This window comes from Mercenaria mercenaria, chromosome 10, assembly GCF_021730395.1.
Source record: "Mercenaria mercenaria strain notata chromosome 10, MADL_Memer_1, whole genome shotgun sequence".
Classification (NCBI taxonomy): domain Eukaryota; kingdom Metazoa; phylum Mollusca; class Bivalvia; order Venerida; family Veneridae; genus Mercenaria; species Mercenaria mercenaria.
In genome coordinates this window covers 42063293-42090963 of record NC_069370.1, presented here as the reverse complement: position 1 = coordinate 42090963, position 27671 = coordinate 42063293, and the positions used below count along the sequence as shown (strand labels likewise).

At 32.1% G+C, this 27671-nt stretch overlaps 1 protein-coding gene across 1 annotated transcript; it reads right to left on the bottom strand.

Annotated features, from left to right (window-relative positions):
• On the bottom strand, window positions 1-27575 carry LOC123561808 (homeobox protein Hox-A7-like). Its single transcript, XM_045354411.2, has 2 exons — window positions 26823-27575; window positions 1-6201 (listed from the first exon to the last, which is right to left on the bottom strand). The coding sequence occupies exons 1-2, from the start codon at window positions 27337-27339 to the stop codon at window positions 5891-5893; spliced, it is 828 nt and encodes a 275-aa protein (XP_045210346.1). The 5' UTR covers window positions 27340-27575; the 3' UTR covers window positions 1-5890.
• Between the last annotated feature and the right edge of the window lie 96 nt (window positions 27576-27671).

Below are 27671 nucleotides of genomic sequence, written 5' to 3'. Positions count from 1 at the left end.
TTATGTAACACTTTTACTTTATTTCTACAAAAGTCAATAACATTTCTCAATTCTCGTTTCGTTCAATAGCACAAAATACGAATAACAACCAAAGTAAACACATGATACAGTTTACAACTGACATATATATAGACAACAATATATATATTTATATAAACATTTAAAATCACTCATCAATACATATGAACTATAAATCAGTGCAAGTCCCCATAGAATCCTACTTAAAAAGCATTAAAGACATTACAATAACCATAGTTTCTGAAGTTAATTTGTCCACGACGAAGCCTGAAAAAACACGAACGTCTTGGAAAGTAAGTTTAATATGTCTTCCATTTTCTAATTTCGGCCTGGGTAGCAATTCGAAAAGAATTATATTGCACAGTGTAGTTTTATTAATTATAAACAGCTACTTGCTGTATTAAAAGAATACTTGAAGGGCCCCATCATGGTAGAGCACGAGTTTTTTTTCTCTAGTTTATAGCATATTGCTATTTAAGACAGCACAAAAAAAGCAGGCAGTTGTAAGTAAATAGGTGAAATGATTTTGCTTTTTTATAACAGCATGATAACGCCTTTAAAGTAGGAAGCTACAGGGTGCTTGTTTTTCAAACATGTCACAATTAAAAGTGTCTTATGTCATAGTGATGTCATTTATATTGACCGACGTCACAGCTGAAATAGAAATGCCTTTTCTCAGCAGCAACACAGAAATAAAAATTGATTGTTGTACATTTTCGAGTTGTCTTTTGTGTACTAGCTTATGTGAAGAATAAAATTTTGAGAAATATATCAAAATAAAATCAATAATATCACTTTTGTGACACGTTTTTTTTATTTACCTTGCAGACAAAAATGTCGTGTTGGGGAAATTCGGAAAACAAATAAAAACAGATTTCCAAATTTTCAAAATGTAAATTTAATATATTATCGTAAGAACGCTATTTCACGGTACGTCTTCACTTTTATTTTTTTCATGTGAATTCTGACATTGGTTTTTTAGATTTTAAAGGGGCATGCCACCAGATAAATGTTCTCTTTCCAGATTAGGACATAAAAAGCCTTTTCAGTGGTTAGTATTTGTGAAGTGAAAAGTAAGTACCATGGGACTATTTTAGTTAGAAAAATGAACGTGTCCATTTATATCGAAAAATTCGTGCAGTCTTTTAAAATATAAAGAAAACCGTCGCAAAGCAAAAAAGAATGGCTCGATTACCATGTGAATAAAATTTTCCACATTAATGAAATGTCAAATTCCTATTGGCTGTTTTGTGTATTGTATGGACGAATCTGTGGTGTATAAACTATTCATACTATAACGTTTAACAGGAAGCACGTCCCTTTAAGTGTTTGAATTTGCATATTTTATGCTTAGCATGAGAGAAGCAATAGAAATAGAAAAGCTCTGTACCATTATAGATTATGCATAATTTGTTGTTTATTTTTTTAAAAAAAAAGATTATCATGTATGTTAATAATTATATAAGTATCTGGTTTTTAAGGTTTTTGGTAACCAATGAAAACTGTTTGATATAAATACAGCACTTTCTTCTTCTCTTAAACTGACAGTTTGAAATTTAGAAACCAGCAATCGATGTGAAATCTCAGAAGAGTATAATTCTTTAAGAAACAAATTAATTCTATTTCAACTGTCTCGATTATTTTACCGCCGTTTAAGAAATACATGTGGCATTTAATGAAATTGTTTTGCTTTCTAATGAGATTGCACCTATACATAAATTTAAATAAAAAATCATGTCTCAAACGATATGCCGAGATACTCTCAGCTGTTCGTATAAGTTTTAATCATCTCCAAGATTATCTATAATTCAATTTACCCTCTTTTTATATTTCATCACATGTCATAGTCGCAAAATGCACAAATTAAAAAAAAAATATAGGTTGAAAAAAAAAAGAGACTGTTAACGTGCCACCTAGCAACTATTCCTTGCGCTTCGATTTCAATAATAGGTGCGCCTTGTTCTGAAATGACATCATTTTAAAATCTATTTTAATCCATATAAAATACCATATAAAATTATTGTTCGTAAGGTGTCTCATTTTTTTAATGATATAAAGCATTTAAAATATCGGAAACAGAATTAAATAAAGCAGTTTATGAAACAAAGAAGTATTTTGAATGTTCAGGGGACAATAAACAATAAATCATTTTTTTTCAGCCTATCTACAACACTATATCTATACCCGTTTTGTATTTCTTATATTTCTCCAAAGAAAAGCAACTGACTATACAGCAAGTTAAACAATATCATATACATTTTTGTATATAAAAAAAACAAACCCTAAAATATTTAAAATATTCAATTTACACTTTTTCACATTTTCGTCTTTTCTATGGTGTACATGTCTTGCCTATGATAAAACTGAAGCACAAAGAATTCTGCTGTTGCTTTTACAGACTAAAAAAGTAATTGAGCCGTGCCATGAGAAAACCAACATAGTGGCTTTGCGATCAGCATGGATCCAGACCAGCCTGCGCATCCGCGCAGTCTGGTCAGGATCCATGCTGTTCGCTAACAGATTCTCCAATTGCAATACGCTTTAAAAGCGAACAGCATGGATCCTGACCAGACTGCGCGGATGTGCAGGCTGGCCTGGATCCATGCTGGTCGCAAACCCTCTATGTTGGTTTTCTCATGACGCGGCTCTATTAATTTAACGTAACGGACCCGTAATAACGTTAGGCAATATACGTTAACGTATCTTCTGTTTGCCTTTCCAACATTACCCGACTGAATCAATAAGCTGAAAGATGACTTAACACAACACCACATATTACATTAAACTCTGTGTAAATGAAGATATTGCAATTTGTCAACCTAGTTGTGTAGGAGCAATTTTAAGCAATAATTATGTTGTATAATACTGGCCAGAGAAAAAAGCAAAGTTGAAAACGGATAAACAAGCTTGCACTAGCATAAATTTCAGAAGTGCTACAGCAGGATATGTGGAACCGCATTCTTCACGGTCCGCATAATTCACATATATGTGAAAATTACGGTAATCAAAACAATGATATTCCCATTTGTGTGAAAAAAGCTTGAACACACTTCAGCTTCTTGTCGTTACTTAATTACTATCTTAGCGAGCGAAATAATAGCTTAGCTGCATTTATGAATCTTCAGTGTTTCGCTCATCACTAAAATGATTTTCTAAGTTATTATAATTATAGCTGTTACTACATGCAATATCAAAAGTTCGCAACATGTGCAAAACAGACAGTGTAGTATCAATTTCTAAGCACGTCATGGTTTTCTGAGAAAGTCTTAATTTTCTATTGATCAAATCTAACCTACTTTTTGTAACATATCATGTTTATTATTAATTCTTCTTAGGATTTGTGAGTTCTCGAATTTCATTCATTGGTGGCTTCATGACAAAACTTATACTTTAGGTTACAGCAAAATATGAAAATGTGACAGATAATTAAAATTATCCAAAGGCGCTTTTCTTTTGAAAGCCTTTTTTAAAAGTGAACATGCAACTTTTCATTCAATAAACGTCGTCATTAATATTTTAAATTAGATGACTGCGTATGGTTATTAGACATGTTGCGCTCATTCAAACTGAAGTGAAATGACGGACAGAAGGGAATACATATTATATATTGCACTTTTAATGTTTTACACCCGATTATAAGCTTTTCCGGAACAAAACTACATATATACACAGGTAAGCTCGAACGAAGGAATGCAAACATAATGTTAAATGAAAAGCGATGAAATTGCAAGAGAGAGAAATAGATTTATGGCAATTTTCACAGGGCATATCCGAACGCTATGTTAGTTTTAGTCGAATATTTCAATTCTGTCTTAATTTTGCATTAACATTTACGATCTGACATATATCTTTTATCATTGTAAAAACTGCCAATATCGAAAATTGATCTTCTGAATTGGACAAAACAAATATTGAAATAATGCCACTTTTACCGTCGACCAACATTTTACTTCCTTTTTTTATTTTGGTACTGCGAAAACATAGACAACACGTGCACAAATGTCCAATTGATATATGCACGCCTTTAATTTTAATAATTTCCATTTCGTCAAACCAATGATTGCTTGAATGTGAAAAAAGTATACATGTATTTTCTCACATGAAAAAAAAAATCAAAATGATATTGCCCATATATAGGAGATCGTAAAGCTTGAAGAAGTGGCAGTGAAAAGCAGGGAAGTCATTAGTAGCACTTTAAAGTAAAATATTGTGGAGGGATTTATGTTCTGACCCTCAATTTGAAGTTCCTTTAGCTATTATATTTTCTGGGGCCTAGGGAAGCATTCTGAAACGCTGTTTTATTTGTCAGCTGAACTTAAGTTGACTAACAATTCGTTATTCAGTCAGTCAGGATCTTATAACGTTGATGTCTTAACACATCTTGTGCTGATTCCTTGTTATTCAAAGTATTGATGAAAAGCTTCAAAAATATAAACAATTCCTCAAATTTTACTCTAAATGTAGTAATGACTCCTAAATTTAAAAAGATACAAACGGAATTTACGTAATGTATATTTTCACCTGTCTGTTCTGTTTATAGAGTGTAATAATCTGACGGCCCATTCTAGTATGAATTCAGACCATATACTATTGAAACTGAAAAATTGGAAATTAAGAAAAAAATGTTTACAAATGACTATCTAGTCGGTTGCCAAACCAGTCACATCCATGATCCTTATAATGGAACGGCTTGCAGTCTGAACAATTTAAATGCATTGCATTTCAATCAGACGTGTATATAAAGCTTAGCTTTGGCGAGCCAAAAAGCGGTCTGTATGAAAAGTGATCTTTATAATAATTTCAAAATAATCACAGAATTTTTTCAAGAAACTTGTGATGTCAAGTGCCAGACGGTGTCTGTTTATGAATGGTCTTTCGCTCGGGTTTGACTGTGTTTAGTTTTATCTTCTACAACGGCACATGTGCTTTAAAGAAAATTTTACAAATCTGTAAAGGACCAAAGTCTATCGTTACGAGATCTTAAGTTAGTACTTTCTATGAAGGCAGTAATTAAAATATTGTTATGATACACATGGTTCTATCGGAAAGAAAGTTTAGATAAAATTCCGCTTCAGCTAATTACTATTTTAATATAACCGGTATCTCAGGTTCTTCATGTACAAATATTGATACAATGACCTTTTATTAAAATGAAAAAGTAAGACAGGCCATGCCATATTTGGTTAACAATAAATGCTAACAAAGGAACTTCAGACTGAGAATTAGAAATTAATTCTATACACAGTTCGGTTAGCGTAAATAGGTCTTGCAATGTAAAATACATGTACTACATTTGGCTGAATTGCCAAATAGACATTTTTTCTCGTGTTGGGTATACATATAAGATGTGATCTTAAATCACATCAGTTCATTCAAAATTATTTAAAAAAACTACTTAAAATATGTGCTCATCTCATGTGTTCGTATGAACACAGGCTATAAAAGAACGCAATATCACGGACAAGTTGTGTAATGAATAGGGGTCATGGCTGTTGTATAATTTTACCCTTTCTAGTTCCAGTGCACAGTAAAAACAGAAACACACCCTTTTTTTATCACATCGTCAAAAACCAAACATATTCCATCCAATTCATTTACTCCTCCATATTTATTTTCACGCGTTTTTCACGCGAGAATCGTTTTAACTAGTCATGTGTCTTACCATGTGACACAATTTTCTTCTCGTCACGAAGGGTATCTTTTCTACTGGTCACCTACTTCTCGTTTTCCCAGTAACTTCTCGATAATCCTTTTCGTTTTCTAACGAAAACATTCACTTCTACCACTGATAATTCCATCAATGAAACTATCCACTACCGGTGTGTTTTATGACTGACAGTAATTATTTTTCTCTCCCCGAGACTCGTGGTTTTTATGATGAATCGTCACTTTCTATACTTTTATCGTCATCTCCCTTGTCGGACCCTTTACTGCTACTGTTCTTAGGTTTGGGTGTGCCATTATCATTTAGTTCTTTAATAGCTTGTCTTTCTTTCTTCATTTTCATTCTGCGATTTTGAAACCAGATTTTTATTTGTCTTTCAGTCAAGCATAGAGAATGTGCCACTTCTATTCTTCTTTTTCTAGTGAGGTAGTGATTGAATTGAAATTCTTTTTCCAGTTCTAACGTCTGGTAACGACTATATGTTTGTCGACCACGCCGTCTTTGTGCGGAATTTGGACCTGAAAATATAGAGAAAATATATATGTAGGTTTGTTTGAATGAAAAATGTGTTGTGTTCATTTGTTTTATTTAAGGTTCATCTAGGGTGTTTGGTTAAAAAAATAGCAGCATTTTGTAATTCTGACAATTCTGCTATATAACCAACTTTAAAATGTTTGGAATTGTTTTACATGTACATGACTTTTAATATCTCAATAACCAGAAGCACCTACAGAAATATATATGTCATAAATTAGTTGAAAATATATTGAAATGATATTTTGGAAAAATAAGTTTGATGCTAGTTGGCCAATTGATATGAATATTATACAAAACACAACAAGCTCTTCAGGAAAGTGGTTACTTCTCCTAAAGAACAATTTGGGATATATAAGTTACAATAATGGTCCATGACGTTTCTTATTAAAAAATGAAAATTTACATGAGGTGATTACATTAGCCTTAATGTTTTTTATCTACATATCATAGATTTTACTCATTATGTTTGGAAGACACATATTTGCGCTCATAATAAGTATTTGTCAGCGATGCTCAGTGTTGATCGACGTATTTTTTGCATAAACTTAACTTTGCAATTTTTTTAATAAATGTACCCACCACCCCAACATACACACCACCACAAATAAATTCTTTTGTCATTTTACTGATAAATAGAGTAAAATCGTATAAGCTTATTTCTTTAATAAACAGCATTTTATGTTTGAATATTGAACTCGCGTGGTTATGAAATCTATACCAACCACGTGACCATTATGTTATTAATTGACAAGTTCAAATGAACGAGTTGTAACCTGGGAATTCGTACAAATTAACGTTATAATTGTAGGATCTAAAGTGGTCCCTAGTTGCGTTACTAAAGTGCAAACTCACAGAACAACCACAACGTTCAAAGACTTCACGAGCAGAAAGACTTCACGTGCAGATACTGCAGATTCATTACATCATGACATTTTTTTTCTCATTAGTGGTTCAAACATTAAATCGTGTTAGATTTTAATTAATATTTTGTACTTGTAATTTACACAGGGGCAATTCTGCTCCACTCGGTGCAATTAAAACATCACACATAAATAATAATGTGCGTGAAGTTGGCAGCCAATAATACAATTCAAACTTCAAAATAGGTTTTGATGTACACGTATATCTATTAATAGATTAAACATTAAATCTATAAGTTATATTATTATGACTAACTGCTTCAATAAAAAGTCTGAAAAGTTTTCGAACAATAATTAGAACAGGTTCACATGATACTATTCGTATTGTCATGCTTACTCCTCATTGTATACTTCTGTCCAGCGACAGTAACGGCGTTCTATACAGTATTTTGATTATAAAGCAGATTTTTCGTACACGAAATTTGAGTCACATTACGACAATCCAATGCTAAAATGTTTTCACCAGGTCTACAAAAATCAACGGAATAGAAAAAAAAGACATATATTATCGCTGTGACTTAATATGTATAAAAAATAGTGGATCCAATTTCGAGGTCGTGTCTAATCTGATATATCAAATATTCCTCTACTTTGATTAGTGTGGCGGTACTCTTGCTCTATTGACAAAGGATCATAGACCCTAGCCATATCTGGTCAAAACACGCGAACCTAATCCGTAGATCAATGCAAACTTCAACAAAACAAATACGAAGTTAAAAGGTAACCCATTTGCACATTGTTTATGACTATGCTTAGTTTAAATGCGATTATTACGGCCCCCCGTGTATGTGTTAAGATGATTTATGTATCGTGTGTCATATATCCACAACTGCTTTGAAGTTAAAACCATTGAAAATAGAATAACATTGTAGTGCCTTCGCAATATTGCTGACCACACGGCTTGTTCGATTATCTTTTTCGTTGTCGAATGTTCGTAAAATGTGTGTTCTTCTCCAACGTTTGGCTTAAATTCTATTTCTGGACGGAAATCGTCCTTTCCTTTCAAATCTTTCACTTTTAAAAAAGATATGTTAATTTTAAAACAGTTATCATCACAATATTTTAGTGTGTTATGTGAACAAAAACAAGCATTCAAAAGTCAAATTTGACTTATCATCATGAAGTTTAGATCACTTGTGATATAAAACAAAAAGGTAGATTTGTGAGACAAAACAGCTTTCTGTGAGCAGTCATTTTTTGTTTTCTCGTGTTTTGTCTATGCACAAGAGATGAACGAAAACGGTGTAATTTGATGGATAGCTTATTTAGTTTTATAACTTTTCGTCAATAATACTATTAAAACAAACTTCTGTGAAGAAGAAAATGAAACATGCACATAAATCTCACAAGTAGGACTTTAAGATATCTTGAAATCCACAATTACAGGGTCTGTTAGTCCAAAAACCCTGTGACTGTAAAGTGGTCTATGTTTAACTGTATATATTTACATGTATATGCTAATTATGTCAGTATAAGCTACATGTAAAGTTAAATATTTTCTTATATCTGCACGCTAAAATTAAGATATGAAACACTTTTTCTGTTCATTAGCCAAATGCATTTTTATAATCGCTTTTGCCAAATGTACCTCCTGTTTTGTTGTTGTTGTTGCTATACTTGTACATGAAAGACCTCACTCAGGTTGTCTTCATTTAGAAGCTCAAATACGTGTAAATTGATGGCCTTTTAAGTAAGGTGCTAACGTTACAAAAGTGTTCTTTGGTACAAATATGAAGGTGAAAATTGTAACGAACTAAATTATCTTTTCTCGTCATATCTTGGCCTTTACAGCGTTGTCAATTAGATAATCCATGCTTTATCTATATTTGAACATGGATCAACCCTATTATGCTTCTATATCATCTACTTCCGATTCGTACAACCATTTAAAACTTATATTAAATTTCAGCTTATTTTTAAATTTGATGTTTATGCTCCACGAAATTTTCAGATTTTTTAAATTGTTTTTATTCTAGACTCCGTTTGATTTTCTATTTAAAAAGCTCATATTCAATAGTTTGGTTTTATGAGCATTTACATCAATACATGTCAAACAAAAAAAAAGACAGAATAGCTTATCACTTGAACAACTCGTCCTGTTTTTTTATGCCCACCATACCTAGCATTCAATAATACATTGAAATATAGACGTTTAAGTTAGTACTTTCACATAACATACTTGATTTCTTTTTCAGTATAAAATAAGATTCAACAGGTGGTTGAAAATGGAAAATGATTCCTCCCGCAAATTAGTCAGTGAGCGTAGAATATGAACATGATATTAAGCCACAGTAATATCAAAATACAAATTCAGTATGAGCAGAAAAGACCATTGCGTGATCTTTTTGACCAAACGTCCCCTCCCAACTTGTCTCATATGAATTTTAAGTATAGGTTAAGGCACAAATTTCTTATGTTCAATTTCGATTAAAAGGTACAAATATTCTTAACCCCTATTATACCTCGGCTAACCTATCCACAACAGGTCATGTGTGGCATGTATGGTTTTAAATTTGTTATACGATACAAGATCAATCGGCTTGCTGAACTAATTGTCCACATGTGTCCTCTGAGATTCCGCTATGTTCAATACATCTACTTCGCCCCACTTGTGTCGCACTGAAAAATCAGTTTTTTTACATGCCTGTTCTGTGTACTTTTTCTGACTATATAGCTTCAGCCCGGCTCATATCCGATATCTAGGAATAAAGTATTCAATGTTATGCGATTGAAACCTGTTCACCACCCCATTTATTCAAGACCTGTAGTGTGTTAAACTGTTTTTGTGTATGACCTACCGAACTTTTTGTTCAGTATATTATATCGTTTCAGCTAGGCTTATATATCACTGAAATCTGTTTCCCATCCACTATGTTCACTGCAAGGAAATCAGTGCAATATGCCTATTTCATACTTTTCTCTTGTATAATAAAAACCTGTTAAAAACCTTTTGATTCAATATCCTTACTAAGATAGATTGATAGAAAATGTCTATAATATTCTCAAGACTGCTTTCTGGTATACATGTTTCGCATCAGCAGAGTTCAATATCTTGCTCAAAATTAAAAAGCTAGCTTTTGTACGCTACATTCAAACTATCTACTAAGTTACTTTGAAAAACCCGGGTTCTATTTCTTTAAAGACGAAGTATGTTCAAAAGAAGTAATATTTCAACTTAGCAATATCCCGTTTAGGTTCTACTAAAAGTTATTTCCAGTTATCCAGCCAAGCATTTCTAGTCTGCCTAAACTTCAGTTCCAAAAAATAGATAATGTTCAGCATACAGTTATTTTTATTAAAATGTTGACTGAGCCAAGTAGAAAGTTTTGCCAACGTTATTTGCCAACCTTACTATTTGCTCACAATAATTCTAACCATACCTTTGTTTTCAGTTTGCCGAAAGTATACTGAATCGTTTATGACAAACGTACTACATAACTTGTCTCCAAGATCGCCTTTAAACACCAGGGTAAAAGTATAAAAGGCAGACAAGCTCAGAAAATGTCTACTTTTCAGCTGAACACAGTGCTGTGAACAACAGAAAACTGATATATTTTTTCTAAATATCTCTGCTTTTAGTGAACTTTATTTTCTGAAATTTGGAACATATGTTCTCTAGTATGACAGAATTCAGTGTGTAAAATTTTGTAAATTTTTATCAAGTAATTACTGCCTTTCTGAAAAAAAGTTTTTTGTTGTCTGCTAGAAATTCAAATTTACCTCTACTTGCTAAAGCCAGCCCACATAAAGGTTATGACCTCCCTTTCAGCCAATAACAGAATAGGGAAGTTTACATGAGTAACATCTTTATCTGACAGATGGCGGGAGATGAAAAAATAACTCCATTCAGCATTTAGATAAAGAAAAGAAATAAAATCTTCTGCTTTTTCTATAAACAAGCTAGATTTACTCCATAAATGATAATTCACTTTCTGATTTAACCTTCAAAATAATCCCCAGCATCCCTGTATTGCGCACATCACAGTAATTAGCTACGCCACCTGAAAGCTGTAGATAAAAGTGATTTATATCTAGTTCCCAAAACATTGGTTGACCCATTAGGTTAGAAGGTAATTTGACTTCCTTGAGTATTGACCTACTTCAAACAAATGAACAGTAACTGTATAATTTGAAACTGTTACAGTTAAAATATATAGCTCTTTCAACCAGATGAGTATTTTTGGTATACTGAAATAAGTACTAGTAAAATTAGCAGGTCTGATTACTCTAAGTACCCTACTTTATAAAATGGGGGTATTCTGGTCACTGTGATAAGCTGAACTAAAACATTCCTAGGATACTTAGTCACCAGGTGTATGTTTTTAGTGCAGCTTGTTAGAATTTACATGCATATTAAATATGGATATCAGAGCCAGTAGTTTCAAAATTCAATTTCTGGGAGATGTAAAAACAAATATTCAAACATTCATTATGTAATACACATACTGACATATATTGTTATAACTTTGAGAGATTCAAAAATTCTATGGAATATGTTTCAAAGAATTGTGTAAGTAAGCATAAATATTTCCACATTTTAATATTTATTACATGAAATGCTAATTCCTGTGTACCATTGCTCTGATACTGATACAAAAGCAAAGTTAAGTTTAAACTTCTTAACTTCATCCAGTCATGTAAATTATTAGTATTTCAACAATGAAAAATATTTGTAGATACCCTTGTAGATACATAGGCTTTTTAATTTGTAGATGAGTATTTACTACAATTTATTCAGATCTGAAAAATATACAAAAGCACACGTGGCTCTGTTTACTAGAGATAGTTTCAGTGTTATCACCCATCATCTGTCAGATAAGCCCAGCCTACTCTCTAAATATGCTTAATGGCTTTACCACCGCAATATCAGCCAGGTAGGACCCGGCGTTTAAAACCTTAAAAAGTCTTTTATCTAAAAAGGCTAAGCTGATTTATCTAAAATACTGAACTTTCAATATAGTCCATAATTATGTTCTTTTGGCCACAAACCATTTACTTGCAGTGGGTAGCACTTTTTATACGCACATTTGAGGTGCTTTCATTTCCAGTCGTTTTTTTTATATATATATATTTACAAATTATGCCTTTTTTCTTCGTTTAGGGTACACTTGACCTGTAAGCTAATCCTATAATGTCAAACTAGTGATCACGTCAAAAGCTAAACCTTACACGCCATTGGGAATGGACCTCGGTGTCATGACACGATATGTTTTACCGTGCGTGGCATCATCTCGACTGAGGTTGTTAAACCCATTGTATTTCCATATGAGAACATTTGTCCACTCGTAAATAGGATCAATTGTACACTTTCAGCTTTATTTAGTGGTTGTGTTTGATTTATCAAATCATCTTTTGTAATATTAAATGTTTACATTTCATGGTAAAATCTATGAAACGAGTCATCAACTGTTAATATAAAGTATCAGCCAGTATAAACCCTTCCTTTGCTATAGTTTTGGAATAAACTGATAGACACTTAACTGGAACAAACGTTTAGCTTGTTAGATGGTTGACTGAAAGGCGCAAAATTGTGCCACAACAAGACCTTTTCAGTTGTTTTTGTATATTATATATTGTAAAATGTCCACTTACTTTTGATAAACCTCCTCTACTATTGTTTTGGAATAAACTGATATAAACTTGAACAAAGGTTGCGCTTGCTAGCTGGTTCACTGAAAGACGAAAAGTAGCGTCCGGACAAGACCCTTTCAGTTCATTTTGTATATTATATATTGTAAAATGTCCACTTACTTTTGATAAACCTCCTCTACTATTGTTTTGGAATAAACTGATATAAACTTGAACAAAGGTTGCGCTTGCTAGCTGGTTCACTGAAAGACGAAAAGTAGCGTCCGGACAAGACCCTTTCAGTTCATTTTGTATATTATATATTGTAGAAGGCCCAGTTCCTTGTGAAAGGTCATTCCTAATTTCACATTATATAAACTATAAGAATAATACAAAATCAAACTGAACCATATGTACCCAAGAGAGTGTAATGTCTTTGTTTAAACTACGTCCTTGTTCAAAGCGCATTTCCTTATTTGTTCCATTTATACGATTTCTATGAAACCTCAAATTCAACTGTTATGCTATGTTTTCATTATGTCTGGTGTCGCCAGTTCAAGATTACTTTCTTTCAAGTTGACTTTCTGAATCATTTCTGGTTTCCAGTACATAGGATGTAATATTGATTTCACGCAACCTGATTTATTTCAAATGTCGATATAATTGACTCTAGCTGAATTATTTACGATGAACACTAGTAATTATTCTTTATATAGAAATGCTCATTCCATTCACGACAGAGATGTAACAAAACGTAATACAACACTAATTGCAAACATGGAACGCGCAAAGTGGTGACGTAGAAAATTATGTGTGTTTTAAATTTACAAATAAACAAACAAAGTCTTAAATCATGCATAATGAATAAGGGCATCTTTAATTAGTCTGTAAAAATGGATCCAACTTCAAAGAACGAAGGCACTTATTTGCAAAACATACTGACTGTATTATATTAAATATACTGGGGGAAAGAACTGAATATTTTTTCATTTACTCAAAGTTGGATATATACGGAATCATGCTAGTGTCGTATTAAGTATATATAATGACATAGAGACATAATGTGAAAGGCGGTGTAATTTGTTTACATCTTGAAAAAATCTTTGATAATGATGACTTTCCTAAAGTCCACTTTCACAATTTTGCTTAAGTTCATTTTCACAAATTTAACAAATATTGAGAGTTTATTTGTCTGTATGTAAGTTTAGTAATGGGGAACTCGGATGCGCAGAGACGTGATTCAATGCGATGAATATTAGTTATGTGTGAAGTATAGTGCAAAATACAGAAGACGCACTTGTTCCAAAGGTTTCCTCTGTTTTTTTTTTTCACGTGCAAGATGTAAAGCATCCATGTATACAGTCCCTCAATTAAACGTCCTCCGAAAGACAAAAAGCAGCTATACTTCTTGATGGGGTCTGAACCAAAGATCAGTCGCTTGACCTGTACCTAAAATTTGTGAACGGGTTGCTTGGCAAATTTTGATGTATTCAAATTTTACGTTTAGGTGCATGCTTTAAAGGTCAAAATCAAACAACAGGCGAACCCCTTGTACATGTGTGTGTGTTGTTTTAGTAAGGACCATATATATGATTAAATAGGTAATAACAAATAGTTTTGTCCCTTTTCAGTGAAGAATGTCATACTTTTTATGAAGGAAAGACTGAAACAATTTATGGACGACATATTTACCAATTCAATTCAATTCAATTAAAACAGTCGTTCCGTTCTGTTTGAACCATGTTTAAAGAAAAATAAAAAAAAAAGACTGAATTCAAATACAATGCACATATATATGCACATAAAAGTGCAAAAACATGTATATAGCGATTATGAACTGCAATGAAACAGCATGCTGTATAAACAGCCTGGGAATGTCACCGTTCAGCATGCATTTGTAATTCCTAGATATTCAATAGATAATTTGGTTTCACATTTCGCTTATTGAGTATGTTCAGGAAATAATTAATTGCAACGATTGGTTTGAATAAGGATTTTTACATTTTTTCAACTACTGATAACATTGTTGGGCGGTATTTTGCATCAATGAGTTTGAAAAACGCTCATCGAGTCGTGTGATATAATTAGACGTGTTTTAAAAACCCATTTGAAAACAATTTATGCTTAATTTTGTTTTTTGGTTTGTGACGTTGAAAGAATGATTAATTATTAAACATCAAAACCAGCAAAATGACTTTTGAATAGTTCTAGGGCTTTACTATCTACTCCGGCATGTAAGAAACACATTTTTCATGACACAGCTTTTCCCTTGTTTCAATATAATACCTTGTCCACATCTTTCAATAACATTGATGTTAAATTATCAAGGGATGGCAACGTATTAGGTTATCTGTCTCATTACACTGGCAAATAATCAGTTATGTTTTAATTAATTTTGATCTTAATTACTCGCTTAGACATGTAAATAAATCAACCTTTGTTTTTGTGTTTATTTCATCTTATTTGAGGGTGTGTTTACAACGTGAAAAGAACGTGACTGGCGTTATCCCGGCTTGTTCCTTAGGTGGCAAACAAAATTTCCACTTCTAATGTTAACATATTTCATCTGTTTGTGGTTTTCAAGCAATACTATCTAAAGGATTCAGTAGAAAGAAGACTTTTCCAGATCTAACAAAATAGCCATTCGACAACGTAAATGATTTTCTTCTTCTTCAGGTATGGAAGCCAGCTTATGGAACTCAGTGGTACAACTGTGACATAAACTTCAATCAGAATGCCACCATTCAGTCATAAGAGCACAAATTCAAAGTCTGGATCATGTTCATTTTAAGGTCGTAACAGTAGGTGTTAAGATCTATCAGAATGTAAAAGCAAAATCAGGAAAATTAGGAGAATACATGACCGTTTTCATTATCATGCAAAATTAGATCTGAATTCAAAACTTAAAATATAAGACGTTATTTTTGAAATATGAGGTGGTTCTAAAGCAGTGCGGTGGTACCTCAACACAACTGAATGGTGGATGAACAAATCTACACACCACACAGGAGGAAGATGCAAACATACAAACCAAAAAATAAAAAGTATAAACATTTGCTATTTATACACCATATAATTCTATATAACTTAAAATAGTTTGACTGTATGATAGATAATGCAAAACATTTAGCCTTTGTATAAATTATGGTTCAGTTGTGAATATAAAAAGTCGTACGTAAATACATCAATGAAAATCATTACACACTGTTGCATTGCACTCTGTACACGACCTGTATCAAAATAAGTCTTGATTACTCTACAGTGTATATTTACATTGATAAACTATCTGGAAAGAGTTTAAATCATGGAAAGTGTTTAAATCATTACCCATGTGTATACATACACCTTGATCAAAGAGTTATAAACACACCGCAATAATCAAGACATTTACTTTGATAATTATATTGTAGATGACTCATATAAAGCAAAACACGAAGTTTGATTTTGGCTCCATAGATACATGTATCCTGGTAAATCGGTAGGCTGCATATAAGCACCACAGTACAAAGCTTTTCAAAACATAAGAACACAACTAAAAATATCAGTATTACTTCGGTAAAAACTATACACGTCTGGCTTTTAATGCGTATCTAACACAGAAGAGAACATTTCTACCTAGTTCGCCTACAACGCAATAAAAAGTTTCTTATTTTATTTTGATCTGATTTATTTTCTACAATACTAACAATTGAATTACTTTTGAAGTAACATAAATACTACATATATAATGTTAAGTTAAAGGTAATATTCGGTTTTGATTATTTTTATCCACAGAAAACCTAACTCTAGGCCGGGATGAAAATGGATAAGCCAAGAAGAACAGGGATTTTACCCAAAAAGAGAAGCGTATGACAAGCTGGGTGATCTTGCCATCAAGGTATTCAGAAATTCTTAACATTAATTGTACACACATTATGAAAAAGATGAATTATAATTGACGCTTCGCTATAATGGTTATAGCCTTTTACTATCGTAAGCCATATGCTTTTTTTTTTTTAAAAAGAAGCCTCTATAGAGAACATTAAGATATAATGGATGTGAAATATCAAGTTTTCAAATGCATAAATGTGGTGAACACCTGTGCTTGCAAAACATGTTAAGATGAAGTTTCTGTCACAATATTTGAAGGAGTGATATCATATGTTATTATTGTATGTATTGTATGTAAAAGAAAAAATAAGAAGTACAGGAAAATACTACTATATAAAATAGACTATAGCATTTAGTTGAAACGCATTAAATGAACGTATAATGTGTTTTCTCAATTGGTTAATGTATGTAGGTATTTAGTTCTACACCTAGGAGGTGAATCATTACTTAACAGGGTCTTTGAAAGAATTAGAAATAAAATAAATCTGTAACTGCAGAAGGGTTTACGCCACTTATTGGTTTAGTTGTCCAAATCCAGACATTATTTGCATGTAAGATAGACAAAACATCCATATACATACATGCCAATATATTTTATGAAGGAGTTCTTGACTCTTTAGAACTATTTGCTTGTTGTGATAAGCGGTCTGGAAGAATGTTTTAGAATATGCTCTTCATTTGTTTAGAAAATGTTTCTAAGACATTGTTTCTCTAATAGATTAAAAGTGTAAGATAATAAAAGCAACGTGTTCAGACACAGATCCAGACTTAATGCCACTTGAAGCGAATGATAGACATATCTTGGTCATATATCTCTACAACCATCTACATCCTGGAGATCCCTATTAATTCCTGAGGTAAGATAAGAAAATTGGACATTTTGTGACTGAAGTATGCCTATTATTGTAGTACTTGTGTCCCTGTGAGTTCGTACCTTATACCACTATTGTCCCTTAGAGTTCTTCCATTTAATATTGATGTCCTTTATATACTATTGTCACTTCGAGTTCTACCATATAATACTATTATCCCTTTGAGTTCTACCATATAATACTATTATCCCTTTGAGTTCTACCATATAATACTATTATCCCCTTGCGTTCGATCAGGTAATACTATTGTCCTCTTGAGTTCTACCATAATACTACTGTCCCCTTAAGTTCTAATACATAATACTTTTATCCCTTTGAAATCTACCATATACTAGTATTACCATGATCTCCTCGAGTTCCATCATATAGTACTTTTGTCCCATTGAATTCTACTATATAATGCTATGCTCCCGTTGAGTTCTACAATATTTTGTTATTGTCCCCATGAGTTCTACAACTGTCTCTTTGAGTTGTACCGTATAATACTCTTGTCCTCCGAGTTCTACCATACAATACTATTGTACCTTTGAGTTCTACCATAGGATACAACTGGTCCTTTGAGTTCTGTTCTACCACTGAATATTTCCGTCCCTTTGAGTCATTACCATATTAAATTCTTACCCGCTGCACGAGTCCAGACTTTTTATTGCTCTTAAACCGCAGTAGAATAAAAACCAATTAGATTTTCATGTTAGAAGTGAAAGAATCGATAGTTTTATATGTAACACAGTTCATTTCGTTTTACAAGAACACATTATGCGTTCATATTATATTCAACACGGCATCAAGTAGAAATTTGATTGCCATGTGTCTTCTAGACGTGCATACTGAATATAAATCTGTCAATCGAGCGGAGAGCTCAACTTTCTTCTTACGACTTGGTGTCACGCAAGCTTTGTCTTGTTCGGAGCGATTTCAATAAGAGGATTTACAATCTGGGTTTTATTTATAGATTGCTTCACTTAGACTTATTCCCTTCTTGTGTCCATTACATGGTAATTCTTGTATATCTTTATCATTTATGTGTTTCGTGTACTGACTAATGAGAGGTTGATTTAACGTGTGCCTTACGTGTGTAAATTATTCACATATTTGCCTATGGCATAAAATCAATAATTTAATTAGGCAGCTCCTTGGTTCATAAACTGGGTTAAAGTATCACAAAGTTTAGTTTTGATTTAACAAAGTGTATTTGATAGTGTTAATTACATGTGTGTGTACAAGCAACACTAATATGTCTTCATTCCATTCACTTTTCGTTTTATAATAATAAATATGTGTTGGAATATTTCAAATGGGTGAATGAATTTACACGGCAAGGACAAAGTAAAGACAAAATAATCAAAGGGGTCAGTTGAACTGTAATCAGTATTCCCTAAAACATCTTTTGTACGTCAATCATGTATCTAAAACACAGAAAGCATTAAAAAATACCTGACTCATCAATGTTTACACATATATAAAAGGCTTACGCCAGTGGCAAACAACAAAAGTACTACCATTTTGTCATCTCAGCTCAGTGTTGTTATTCTGACACAACAAAAAGCACAACCAAGTAAAAACTGAACATATAAGTGATACTTTTTTTATTAAAAATGGGAAAGTAATGTTAGACGGAAGAAAAAAATAGTTGCCCAACAGTGATGTCCGGATGTAGAACATTTGTGTAATGATGTATAATGAAGTGTTTTAAGGGTGCATTAAAACAATGTGTACCGGGTCTTGATTTTGTTTAACTACATCACAGATAACCTGTAAGATATGATAAAGTGGCTATTCGTGTCTGGAATAGAACATTTTTGAGAACAAACCGTAGTCATGTTTCTTAACAATCTATTATCCTTAAGCTGGTAATATTGCGTACCAAATGACGTCATAAAAACATGCGAAGAGGTGCAGGAAGGGATGCTGGCCGATTTGAAACAATCTCCAACTGTAGTGTCTAATGACAAATAGAAATATTTCCATTTAGCCAGCAGTATCACTTGAATTTTCACCACACTGTATATGATGATTAATTAGTATTGCACATAATAAATTTTATTACTTCTATATTGACAACGAGAAGAAAACTAAGCTTTGAAGATGCTGTGCACAATATGGCACACATTATACTAACTACATTTAACCATACTGACAAAATAACAACAACAATAATAATAACAATGTAACAACCATGATGCTGAAGATGTATTTATGAAGCTGAACATTCGAACGCTGATTCATGTATGGCATTTGAGCCGCGCCATGAGAAAACCAGCATAGTGCATTTGCGACCAGCTTGCTGTTCGCTTTCAAAGCCTATTGCAATTAGAGAAACCGTTAGCGAACAGCATGGTTCCTGACCAGACTGCGCGGATGCGCAGGCTGGTCTGGATCCATGCTGGTCGCAAATGCACTATGTTGGTTTTCTCATGGTGCGGCTCATTTGTAACTTTTTCCTAACAAGATATTTGGAACATTTCTCTTTCCTTTCTAAATCATATCCGACTTTTTGACTCTCGCTAATCTTGTCCCAGCATGCCACTGTTCAACCTATCATTACGCCAGATAGCTTCGATTGTGTTGCACAAAAATAATAAGCAATAATCACTAGTTACTACTCGCTATAACCTTGCTACGTCATAAATATTTTATATCAACATTTTGCATTCCTACACCTACGGTGTCTACTCGATTTTCAAGCAATCCCTTTTGCCAAATATTTCCACTTTGCACGCAATCTGTTGTTCTGCTGTTTCGCATTTGAAATGACATTACACACGATTATTGTTGACCTTTGTGATTTTCTCATTATGGTGAAAAGACCTGTACAGATTATAATCTATTTGCAGCCTTTGTACGTTCGTGCACTATGTTCTTTTTTCAAATATACTAAATTACAAGGGTGGAAGGTGATCGCCTTTTAAAAAGCACTTTGTTTTCACTTTTCCAAAGGTTTAGACCTCGATGAAACTATCGGCATGATCTTTACATTGTTATTATGATTTATTACATTTATGTATTCCACTTCTTTTTCAAAATATTGAAATAATTATCAATTTAATCATGAGAAATTGAAATGTTAAGGGCACTATTGGGACAAGCACCTTTTGAAGAACGTTGACATTTCATACTATTAAACTATTATTGTGAAACACGAAGTTATAAATGTTAATGATAAGTAAGAGCTATGATTTATTTATTTTTTATTATTATTTTGCTTTCACTGGTTTACTGTATTATAACGTTGGAATATATCTCGATTATCATATACGTATATAGAATTTCTACCTTTGACCGCGGAAGTTAACCTCAATACAGAGTTAGATTGAAAATTTCTTATGTCGATAAAATATTATACGCCCTTCACTCCATATTAAAATATAAAAAGAACTCTTAACATTTTCAAGGAACCGGTTTACTTTCTTCAACATTAACATAGTGACGTCATGATATTGTTTGTGACGTTACGGGGGTAAAATTAATAATAATAAAAACATGTAATAAAAGGTAAAATTGTATGTTTTACATATTTTATAAAAGCAGATTTGACATTCCCTGAATATATTTTATTTTGTGTACACTTGGAGAAACATATTTCAGTCCTACAGTGGAACAACCCAACGCCTAATCTTTATGTTCTGAAAAAAAAAATAATATTCAATTGTAAGGAAATTACATGTGCTAACATTAACATTTTCTTCTTCTTCTTGCAGTTTTTCAATTTCTGATATTTTAAAACTAAAAAAAATCGTCATGTAACTTTTATACACACTAGAAAATTCCTTTTAGTACATTTTTCTTTAATAAATTTTGTATTTTTGAAAAATATGTGCATTACAAGTTTTTATGGGTCAAACACGTAACGTTACTTTTGACTGTAAGTTAAATCTGTCAGAATGTTTTGCATCCATTTTTAGCTAGTTTTTGTCTTAAAATATGAATTTAATACAGTAAATTTCTGTCATCACCCAATGTTTATGTCAAACAAAATCATCATACATGGAGTATTTAAGCACTGTTTAGCATCTAATTTACATAAAAAATGGCTGACATAAATTATTTACATGTCTTCTTTTAATCTTAATAATCAAGAGCATATAGATTCTCTGAAAACAATTTCAAGTTTGTTTTTCTTGTCAGCAGCTGCAAAATAAATGCTACAAAATGATTTTTCATTTTTGACATGTTTAGATTTTCAACTGCAAAACCCGTCAAATCATATGGCATTTTAGTGTCATATTTTTAACAAAGTCTATTACATTTTCCCAGGCCAGTGATGAAAAATCAACACCCAAATATCAAAATATGATTTATTTTCATAATTTATGGCCATAATTATTGACACCTAACAGCTCCTGTGTTAACATTATCATTATATTAAACTGCTTCTTCGTTGTTATATGCGACACATACAATTCTTATACCTTCTGTTCTTGGCCTGTCACCTAGTCACATAAAACATCTTTATGGTCCTTTTGGTGCCTTAGGCCCCCGTGGTTGAATTAGTCTGTGTGTGACCTATTGTTGTAACAACGTACAATTACAAGTTTCCAGTGCATTATTTAAAGTATTATTTATTATTTCTGTAATGTGTAGTTCAGTTAATTTACATTGGAGATGAATATTATGCCATATAAAATTTAATAATATGTAGGCCTACTAAATCAACACACTTGTTGTTCAGTAACATGCAACCATAATAATGATTTGTATGTGAATATTTAACTGTAATTTATGTATGTGTGCGCTTCTCGATCAACCACATTAAAATTGAGGTTTGTTTGATATTATAAACTAGAAACAAATGTTGATAATAAAAACAATTCATGTATACAGCACAAAAAAGAAGTTATTTTGTGAATCCATAGACGGAAGGGCGAGATATATTATTCAGACAAAGGGAAAGCAAATATGTAGCTATGTAGACAAAATAGCAAATATATGTGACTACACAGAAGAAAACTTAGTATGTGAATTCACTGACAAAAGGCAATGCATAGACAAAAAGGAAAAGCATGTGCAATTACACAGATAAAAGTAAAAAAGACACTTGTGACTACAAATTACAAAAAAAAAGGTAATTCACTTAGGTAAAAGAACAGAAAACACAAAAAAAACCCACCTTCAATTAACGAAAACAACGGAAGGCCATATTCCTTTAGTAGTACTCAGATTTGAACGCATATACCCCATATTATTGCGACTTTTGGTGAATATTATGATGGTCCTTTTGGCTTTATTTTACAGCTAGGCGGTATGAGATGTGAAAATATACATTGCTTTTGCTATTTGCAAGATTCCGAAGAAACAGTAAGAAATTATATCAGCTTTCTGCACATATGATCCTGTCTATTTCTTCTTTTAACAATAATAAGAAAGAAAAATGCAGAGAGATAATTTTATATGTCTGTGTTTTTATACAGAATTGTGAGAAAAGAATTAAAGACAGATATTACATGTTTAAGAACATAAATATTAAATATATAGTCTAATTCATCTAAAAAAAAAAAGAAGAAAAAGTAAGCGTCACATAAAAAGAACAAAAATAAGCGTAGAACAGTTCAATGCTTGAAGTAATAGATGTACATGTAATTTACCCACAAATTTATGTAGCTTTAGCTAACTAGAATTTCATATACATACCAAGATTGTATGAAAACAGCAAAAAAAAAACCGCTTATGTCTTGTAAACATTTTACATTACTGAGACAGAGCAAAAAAAATTCAAAGGATTTATTTCTTAATTTTTGAACAGCAGATAATACATTCGCTGCGACTTTATCATCTAATATTGAAAGAAAAGGAAGAAAATAGATAAAGCAAAAACATTCACTCTGCGAGTTTATTGATTTTTTTGTTACTTACTTTTATGTAAATTAACTTATACGGCAACCGTTAAAATAATAACGAAGAACAAATGCGTGTTACCTTGTATTGATTAAACATAAAGCAGAAAAATATGTTGTGTTTTTTCAAAGGCGATATGTAACTGGAAATACCAACAAATACAGCAACTAGAAATACCACTGAAGAAATAGCTTATGAAATTGAAAAAAAGTGAATCTGATTGTACTTTCACAGATGCTTTTGCGTAAAATAATGTTAATAAAAATACATATATCTGGTAACAGTTGGATCAGTATTTGTTTTAAAGCATGTGCACGTGTTCTTCATGGGTAAAATTTAATGAAAGTGCACGTGTTACGTTTACAAGAACACGTTTTGTTGTAATAAAAGTAAATATTTTACGGCCTGTAGTTTAGATTCTGAAATCAGAGCTATTAAATTCGATTATACACTGTAAAACACGTGTTTGGGCGAAGTTCCGCTGCATAGTTTAACGGTTAAATAACACAATTGCAATTATAAATGGGAATTAAGATAAGACAGAAAAACGTGCAGCCTTGACTTCATTATCTGCAATCATCCTGGAAGTTGTTGTGAATTTTTTATTATTATTTTTGTTTCGAATATTTTACAGTTTTTAAGTAAAGTGCTACTTCTTTTTATACTGCCTTTCAAAATGCTTCGTAATAATATTTGAGAAGTCAATGAGTAAATATTTCATTACCTCAATAATTCATGTTGTACACGGTACACATGACGGAATACATATTGCGGAGATATAATAAAACTAACATTTTATCAATATTTTATGACTTTAAAACATTCAAGGGTGTAATTTGGTTGACATTACTAGATCGACACCCATGCTACATTAGGTCGGCATTGCCACCCGAATGCATGCGTGTTTGATTTTTCGATTCAATTTTCCACCCCGTATGATGGCAGCATAGGGTAAACGACAGACATATGCCGTGGTTATTATTTACATTTATCATTTTAATAAGATACTATTTTTCATTTGAAATAGACTGTTTTAAATGAATGAATAAAATGGGGAAAAAGAAATAAAATGATAAAGCAAATATGTAATAGCAAATTTTAATATATATTTTAACATCAATATTACAGCCTGGCTTATTATTTTTAAAGACCTATATATATTCTATTATCTTTCAGTGACCTATCCATTTATTTTCATGTTCATTTTATTTTTTTGGAAAAAGATGCTAGTTTAATATAGAAAAAAAAACGTGTTGTTTTTTGTGAGGACAAAAAAATAAGTATAAAAATATAAATAGATAGCGTTTTATTCCATTTTTTATTATTCAACAAAGGAATTTTAATGTATTTAAAGCAATAAAAATCGAAAAAATATTATTTTCGTAATTAACAGCTAATCTGACAAAAAAATTGCACATGACTTAAAATTAGAATCAAACAAACTGACCCTGACGCAAAGTTTCTTCTAAATATCGATTTTTAGAATTAAGTTTAGCTTAGTTTTATCTCTAATGCGCACTTGAAAATAGCCAAGCAAATTTTCATTAAAATGCCTATTTATCTATAGTTTCTGTCTCTTTCCTTTGAACTTACATTAACTGTCTTGTATAGATTAGGTTGTACTTAAAATAAATTTAGATAAGATCATATTACACTATACCCAAAGCGATTGTGAATTGTTCTTTTTTTTTGTAAACATTTTCTTATTTGCAATTTATTTCATAGTATTACAATTCATACCACTTCTGTAAATTATTCATTACTTGTCTATTTTGTTCCGTTTGTGGTTATTTATAAAATATATCTATACGTGCAGAATGAATTTATTCAAATGTGTATGTACGTTTTTCATAAGTACATATAAAAGTACATATAAAAGATTGTTTTTATCTCTAAAATATTAACATAAATTTATACCTGTTTCGCATTTTTCACAAACTCGCTTTAACTGTTAGTCTGTTTATAACACCAAACAGATTAAAAGAAATAAATGATAAATACATCTGTTAACAAATAACAGTTTTGACCGATTATTTTTCTTAGTTGTCAACTTAAAATACATTCTCTTTTCTCTTACAACACCTGCATAAATAGTCTTTTCCTACAAAGTCTATATATTTATTCACTTTGCATTATAATATCACACAGTTTTTATTTTCGCCGCCATCGTTAAAACGTCTACATTTTCCCATCGGATGATATTTATATGTACAAATCTTTTATCTGACATGCGGTAAAAATCTGACCGTTAGAAAATGTCCTTTTCGTTATTTCGTGCCCTCTGGATTTAAAGTTATGTCCATCGTTCGGTATTAAAACTCTAGAATCCATCATTAGCAACCCAAACAGAGACTGTATAACGCTGCAACAATGGCGGACTTATATTCCGAGTTCTTAATGTTGTTTTTATTGTTTATGGCTTATTTACGACTCCTTGCTAAATTAGCGATTATGTCTTCAAAATGGATGCACATAAAATCAGCAAATTTCTCGTAAAACATGGGGATTAAATGAGCCCCTAGTACATCGGGGTTACATGAGAACTCTTCTGCCCTTATTACACAAAATGCGGGCTTTCAGAACGGCTGTAATAATGTCCAGAAATTAGTAGGGTTGAAGTCTTAATAAAAGTAATAAAAATCGTATTAATGTTGTAGAGCTTTTATATGCCTAAAACCCTTGACAATTTGTTATCATTTTTGCCCAGATGTTTATGTTCTGGTGGATATAAACATTATCTTGCCATTAAACATACAAAATGTATTTTTCGTGCACGAAATCTATGTGTTGAGGCAATATGCTTTATGTAACAGTGGAGTATTATATTTCAAACTCGTTTATTTAGGTTATTTAGGGAAACTGTATGAACATTACAAAAAAAAGAAATAAATTATAACCTGCCCACCGTTAAAAATGAAATTATTCATTTATTTCAACATAATGTTTGGTAGTTATGAGTAATTTAAGTATCAAATTTGATGTGTGTATAAATTAGCATTCAACAGCTTGTGCATATTTCACCTGATAATGATTATTTAAAGGTTTGGTAAGTACAAAACGCAGTCTTTATATATATAAAGTGACAACATTAAAAATTATTATTTCATGAAAATATCAGGGATTCTTTGTAAACAGAAATACACTTTCACTTAATCACTTATGTAGATTTTGCATATTGTATTATTACACACACTGGAAGAAATCATGAAACTGTGCTTATATCTATATATAAAAAGTAACAGATTTTTTTTTTCAATTCATTTATGCTTTTTACAAGCATAATTATAAGCAAAAGTTCAAAATACGTCAACATCTGTTGATACGCTCAGAGGATAGTTTAATGTCTTTTTTTTTTTGATATATTTGAAAACGTATTACACCCCTAAGCTAAACACGATACTACACAACAATTACCACTAGATCAAATAGTATACGAACATTGCATTTAAACGAGAATTTAGCATAAATAAACCTAAATATTATGTCTTCAAGTTACATACACACACAACTGTGTCAATATTACAGTTTTTGTTTACCTACCTACTATGCCCATCCAAGGATAATATGGCGTCGAGGATTCACCAGGACTTTGAGGTTCCTTTAAGTCTTTTTGCAGCACTGAACAGTTGCCGTTTTGTGCGTCCAAGTTAGAGGAATACGGACTGTTACTGTTGTGTGTTGAATCCGGCGAATTTGAGGTACCATTCCATGTGCCTTCCGCCGTTGAACAGTTTGTAAAACTACGGTGGGTGGGGTGTGAATTGTCATCGGCCGGCGGATAGCTCGGAACACGTCCGCTGTGCGCGTTTGGAGTCCCATGAAGAGCATGTTCGCGTCCGTAAATTGAAGAAGAATCATGATTTTGATGTGCCGGGTAAGTATTTGCAATTCGTTGATGATGATCACTGTTAAAACCTGTGTTATGGTATCCTATTTGCTCCGCGAATCGTGAAGCGAAGAGTCCGTAATTTCCAGCACTATATCCCACATTTCCACCCATATGATGATTTTCACTTGAATATTGCGCAAAAAGCGAGGCAGGATAATAAGAGTTCATTTTTCTGTTATAAATTTACTATACGTTTTAATATCTGACTACATGACCTATACCAATGGTAGTAAAACCGGTGATTTGTGGTTCATTTGCCCACTGTCCGCTTGTATAAATCATTTGCATACAAGTCACAACCGTAGCGCGCCAGCCAATCAGCGCGCAGTATTTGCTATACAGTTCGGCTTTTATGAGCGTATCGTATCGCACACAGAGTTTTTCTACATCGGTAACGACTATAACTGAAAATAAGCTCGCTAAGCGAACAGAGAGTTTTATATCGCAAAGGTTCCTTTTTCATTGCTGTTTTAGAGAATTTATACAGGTTTTGTAGCAAA